The sequence below is a fragment of the Myotis nattereri genome (assembly GCF_964212035.1).
Source record: "Myotis nattereri genome assembly, chromosome: 6".
In the NCBI taxonomy this organism is placed as follows: domain Eukaryota; kingdom Metazoa; phylum Chordata; class Mammalia; order Chiroptera; family Vespertilionidae; genus Myotis; species Myotis nattereri.
Genome location: NC_138081.1, coordinates 78,648,472 through 78,655,121, shown reverse-complemented (window position 1 = coordinate 78,655,121; position 6,650 = coordinate 78,648,472). Strand labels below are relative to the sequence as shown.

Here is a 6,650-nt window from a genome sequence, read left to right as displayed (position 1 = left end):
CTCTGGCATTAACCTATGCCGCCATCTTGGTTCTCCAAGAATCATAACTATTGGAAAGGAGGTAAAGCTAAAGTTGCTTGAGGATAATATGACTGTCTCATGAAAACCCAAACAAGTCAACTGAAAAAGCTAAAATAAATTTTTACTGTATGCCAACGCTAATGGTTACATAGAAAATAAAATAGCTTAAAAAAGATTTATTCACAGTAGACAAAACACTCTCCCCAAAGGTACAAAACACCTAGCAATAATTTTAAGAAGAATGTGTGGGAACAAATGAAGACCATCACAGAAACTTGCTGTAAGGTACAGAAAAATGTCAAAATGCTTTTATTCCATCTTTAACCCTTTGAGTGCCAACCAATATCCTAGGAACTATGGTAAAATTGCCAAGGCATTTTTGCTGATTTTAGAGCAGTTTAGGAAAAAAATTATGAATCCCAAGTAAATGAAGTTACGTATTCAAAAACTTAAGGAAACCTTTACTACATTGACATATTTAGCAATATCATCATCACTAATAAAAGCAGACTTAGAACTGGACACCATTTCGAAGCTTTGATAGCGCTTCCGGCAATTTTTGGGAAAGACAGGAGGAGCGAGATCGCTCTCCCGGCACTCTAGGGGTTAAAATTTGGCAACCTTTGTCATTTTAGAAAGGGGTTGGGTTCAATAGCACCCTCACGTGGACATTCTGAGTACAGCACCCTAGTAGGCGATTAGTCTCAATAGAGCCTAACTGTGAACATTATGAGAACAGCATCCTAATAAAGGATTAGTCTCAATATCGCCCTCTACTGTACATTAGGAGAACAGCACCCTTGAAAGGGATTAGTCTCAATAGCGCCTTCAAGTGGGAATTCTTGGAACAGCTCCATAGTAGAAAATTATTCTCAACAGTAACCTCTTGTGGGCATTCTGAGAACAACATACTACTAGGGGATTAGGTTCAATAGCGCCCTCTTGTGGGGATTCTGAAAATAGCACCCTAGAAATGGGTTAGTCTCAATAGCGCCATCTAATGGACATTCTGAGCTGTGAGACAAGGATTTTTTTTCAGACTTGCAGATTTCTTACTAGGGTGCGGTTCTCCAAATGACCGCAAGATGAAGCTATTGATTTTAATCCCTTACTAGGATTCTGTTCTGATAATGCCCACATGAGGGTGCTATTGAGCCTAATCCCAAACTAGGATGCTGTTCTCACAATGCCCACCAGAAGGCATTGAGACAATTCCCTTATTAGGGTGCTGTTCCCAGAGTGTCCATTAGATGGCACTATTGTGACTAATCCCCTACTAGGGTGCTGTTCTCACAGTGTCCTCTAGAGGGTGCCATTGAGACTAGTACCCCACTAAGATGCTGTTCTCAGAATGCCCACAAGAGGGCACTATTTAGCTGAATCCCTTAAAACAATGCTGTTCTCTAGAATGCTCACAGGAGGGTGTCATTGAGCCTAAGCTTTTAGTAGGGTGCTGTTTGGACAATGCCCACAAGGGTGTGCTGTTGAGACTAATTCCCTAATAGGGTGCTCTTCTCTAGACTGCATATAAAAGGGAGCGCTATTGAACCTAATCCTTTACAAGGGTACTTTTACCTAAGTGCCCACAAGAGGGCGCTATAGAGTCTGATATCATACTAGGGTGCTGTTCTTAGAATTACCACCAGATGGCACTACTGAGTTTAAACCCTTACTAGGGTGCTGTTAGCTAAATGCCCACAAGAGGTCATTGTAGAGCCTAATCCCTTGCTAGGGTGGTGTTCTCTAAATGCCTAGAAGAGGGTGCTATTGAAACCAATCCCTTGCTAGGGTTCTGTTCTCAGACTAACAGTGCTAAAGTGTGTCATCAGGTTAACTCCGTTCTGCTTATTTATTTACTTTTAAAAATATGTTTTTATAGATTTCAGAGAGAGAGAGAGGGAGAGAGAGACATCAGTAAGAGAGAATCATCAACCAGCTGTCTCCTGCCTCCTGCATCCCCCACTCCCTATTGGGAATAGAGCCCTGATGGGGAATTGAACCCTGACCTCCTGGTTTATAAGTCAATGCTCAACCACTAAGCTAGATGGGCCAGACAGGTTAACTCTCTTCTGTGTAGACCTTGGAGTAAATCTTCTGCTAGTCTTTTGCATAATTGTAGTTGTGAAACTTATTAAGACAGAGGATAATGTAATTCTACACTACCTTTTAAAAGGAAATGTAATGACTCTTACCATTTTGGCTCAGTGGATAGAGCGTTCACCTGGTGATGAAGGGTCCCAGGTTAGATTCCAGTCAAGGGCACATGCCCTGGTTGTAGGCTTGATCCCCAGTAGAGGGTGTGCAGGAGACAGCCGATCTATGAATCTCTCTCTCATTGATGTTTCTATCTCTCTCTTCCTCTCTGAAATCAATGAAGATATATTTTTTAAAAAATACGTTCTGCATGAAGAAATGGAAGCTAGGGTAAAGCTGGGAATATGGTAACAAGGTAAGTCTTTCTTTTTGTTTTGCTGAAAGGTGGGTTATGGGTTATCTCTTATTATAAGCATTAAAGAAAAACAGGCTACAAAAACAGGCTACAAGGGCTTTAGGGCTAAGTGAAAAAGGTAGAATTATCTGAGTCATGAATTTATCCCAAGAAAAATGAGGATTCAATATTAAAGCCTAGAGAGTGATTTAAAATAAATGTAACACAGGATGACTGCTATCACTATTGCTCTAGAAATTTCTGACTAATAAAGTACATCAAGAAATATAAATAAGAATCATAATTATTAGAAAGGAGATAAAGCTAAAGTTGCTTGAGGATAATATGACTAAGTCTCATGAAAACCCAAACAAGTCAACTGAAAAAGCAAAAATAAATTTTTACTGTATGCCAACGCTAATGGTTACATAGAAAATATAATGGCTTAAAAAGATTCATTCACCGTAGACAGAACACACAACCCAAAGGTACAAAACACCTAGGAATAATCTTAAATGTGTGGGTACAAATGAAGAACACCACAGAAACTTGCTGTGAGGTACAGAAAAAAAGTCTAAATGCTTTTATTCTCTTTTTAAAATTTGGCAAAATGGTCTCACAGGTGAACAAAAGTCAAGGGAGCTTTTGAAACTGGGAATGATTAGAGGCAACTTGCCTTACTCTACACTAAATGAAAAGATGCCTCATAATGTTTTTTGAATGGACTAGAACAAAAATCTAGTCAGATCAACGAAAAAAAAAAAAAAAAAGTCCTGAAACAGACTGTAATAGATGAAAGGATTTGACAGGTTCTCAGACCATCAGGTTTGTGAACAGAAATTTACATGCAGGAACTTTCGTTTTATTCAAAATTAGCTGCCTTATTCGAACTTACTCAGCAGCATACGTCACTATTAGTAAATAGCTAACTCCAAGCCGCTGGTGCTACCAGGAAGAAAGCGACCTGAGACGTCTGAGTGAGAAACAGCTCAGTGGCAAGTCACTGCTCGTCATTTAGAACGTTTGCTCACGGCCTTTCCGGGGTCTTATTTGAAACCACCGCGGGTCCCTCTCTTTGCATAGCCACCCGGGTGGGCGTGGCCTGTCTACTCCGATGATGCCTTTGGTTGTCCCTCCGGCGTCGCTGCTCCGATGGATGACAGCCTCTCTTTTGGTGCAGCCTCGAGCCCAGCAAGTGGATGTGTTTTGCTTCATGTAGCGTACATTTTTGAGTCCTATGTACCAAGAATAATCTTGAAATATGGTTAAAATCCTTCCAGATACTTTCATGAACTTCAATAGCAGGTAACAGGCAGAAACTAATTTAGTTTTTATTTTTTAATAAAAGGACTTTTAAAAAAACTTATGTGGTCAATAAAAGGGAAATCGTTAAAAGATATCATTGTACATTCATACAATGAAATATATAATCACTCAAAAATGATGTTTTTAAGAATTTTAAATAATATAGTTATTTCAGGAAGTGAGCTATAAGTGATATTTTTCTTCCTATGTTGCTTTATTATATTTTTTCTTCATTTTGCAAATTTCCTACAAGTATGAGAATTAGGAATACCTATATTCAAAAGATGAAAATGGAGATACTTAAACATTATAATACAAACAGTAAAAAAAAAATGTAAAAAATAATTAGAATATATATTAATAAGGATTTGTGGTAAAAAGCAAAGTATATATAAATAATTATTTAATAAATAACATTTATGTGTAATTTTAGCTGATTACAAATCAGCTAAAATTAATTAATTTTACCAAAAAACAACAACAAAGTACATATAACAAGCAAAGTTATATAAATAATTACTTAAAGATAACATTTATGTATAATTTTACCAAATAACAACAACACAACCATACATATTCAAGCAAATATAGGACAAAGTACTCTAATTTGCATTTCCAATGTAGCCTATGGTTTCTACCACTGAATAACTGAGTAGAGGACCACTTTCAATTCCATGATGGTACTTGAAAAAACAGGAAAAGTTTTTTTAAATGTAGTACCTTACATTCTGGACTTGCAAAGCTTCGTATGTATGGTAAGAATGGCAAAGATCATATGTACTACATCCCAAGTAGGAAGCAAGATATAATCATCCTATCTCATTATACATTCTTTAAATCAAGTAACTGACTTAAAGACCAGGCAGTTGATGCATGAAGTTGGTTACGCCGTGTTCATAAATATCACCACCAGCTGTTTTGCAAAACAGTAAAGTATTGTAATTCTATGGATTTGATTCTAAAAATAATTGACACCTAGATGAATCTTTTTGGAAAATTTTACCAAATAGAATCATCTTCAGCGCTCTTCTGAACCAGGGATAGAAAAATGCATAAATCATTGGATTAAAAGTAGAGTTCAAGTAGCCAAACCAAATCAATGCATCATTCAAGGGGGGTGGGATAGTATAGTCCAGGAAAGGGTCCATGACTGTGCAGACAAAGAAAGGACACCAGCAGATGAGGAAAACCCCCATCACAATCCCCAAAGTCTTTGCAGCTTTTCGTTCTTTGTTCCGTGAAATTCCATTTTTCTCTTCCAATCCAATTTGAAGCTTCTGATTTGCATTGTTAATCGATCTTGCCTGCCCTTTAGCTATGAAATATATTCTATAATAGACATACAACATAATAGATCCAGGTATATAGAAAGAAGTCATAAAGGCCAGGACCCCGGGTGTTTTGCTAAAGAAGACGGAACAGCCCCCTGAACAATGAGCGTGTTTGTAATACATCTGTTCAGCGCCTTTGAAGTTTAGCCCCAGAAAGATCATTCCAAATGCGAAAAGAGCAGGGATGCTCCAGCTGATGAAGATCATCACAAAAATAACCAACGTACTGATCTTGGCTCTGTACCTCAGCGGGTCACACACAGCATAGTATCGGTCAATGGAAATGAAGGACAAGTGGAAAATGGATGCTGAGCTGAGCATGATGTCAGTGCTGGTGTGGATCTTACAGAAGACTTCCCCAAAAGGCCAGCAGTGCTCAACAGACCTCACCATGCTGTAAGGCATGACCAAGCACCCCAGCAGGAAGTCCACTGTGGCCATGGAATGAATGAGCCAATTAGTTGGGGTATGAAGTTGCTTGAAGTGTGAGATGGAAACAATAACTATCAGATTGCCAACCACTGTGGTCAGAATGATGAGCACCATTAAACTGTATAGGGAAGCACGGACATCATTTGACCAGCTGCTGTTCACACAGGAAATATTAACTATATTATGGCAAAAGGACATCGCTCCTGGAGGCTAGCCACTAGTTTATTTTTTCCTTTGTGTGTTGACTCTTCCTTTGAAATCCACAATCAGGTTACAGTTCCACTTTTTAGTCCCATATATCTATCCCAAAAACCTGGAAGGGGAAAAAAAAGAGAGTGAATCATTGGTAATTTGATTTCTCTTCTAACACATTCACCTATTACTTCTTGCTGAAAAATATTTGGAAAGAGCCTTTATTTCTAAATTTTTTACAATAGTTGAGTTTAATAATTTTTTAACATCTACTTGATGTCAGATACTGTGCTAGAAATGAAAAGGTGAATTATTAGGTTGAAATATATAAAACTACCACTTTTATAAGTCAGAGACCAAATGATGAATTTTTCATATGCTTTAATCTATGGGAGTTTTGTAAGGGAAGCTCATGTTCTAAAAGGTAGATACAAATTGCCCAAAAGCTTAGAATTGAAATGCCTTAGTAAAAAATAAAAAAATAAAAAGTGAAATATTTTAAATGTGTCTCTTATACAGAAATAATATCCACTAATGCCTGATCACATTTAAAAATTTTTTTATTTTATAATTGATTATAGTGGAAAGAAATATATATATACCTTTACTTCCACTTTGAAAGCACTTACACATATATTCCATGCATTATTTCGTTTAACATTTTGACATCGATAATAGCAACATGATTCTTTATAAGGCAGACATGACAATTTTATTAGCAAGAAACTGAGGCTTAGTTCATAAAACCATTAAAGCTGGAACATGACCTGATGTCTCGATTACTAGTACAGTTTCTTTTTCACTAACCCAGGGTTTTTTTGTGTGTGTTTTTTAACTGCAGAAAAGATCAACTCAGGTAAACTATGTTCAAGAGCATTAAGCTTTGAACTTTCATATAAGAATGCAGAATGTGTTGAGTAATGGCACCACCGGAAGTGTCG

The 6,650-nt window shown here is 37.3% G+C and overlaps 1 protein-coding gene across 1 annotated transcript; it reads right to left on the bottom strand.

Moving 5' to 3' along the window:
* Window positions 1–4,698: 4,698 nt before the first annotated feature.
* LOC308521864 (trace amine-associated receptor 1) lies at window positions 4,699–5,715 on the bottom strand (the record flags this gene model as incomplete). Its single annotated transcript, XM_081094993.1, has 1 exon — window positions 4,699–5,715. The coding sequence occupies one exon, from the start codon at window positions 5,713–5,715 to the stop codon at window positions 4,699–4,701; it is 1,017 nt and encodes a 338-aa protein (XP_080951119.1).
* Between the last annotated feature and the right edge of the window lie 935 nt (window positions 5,716–6,650).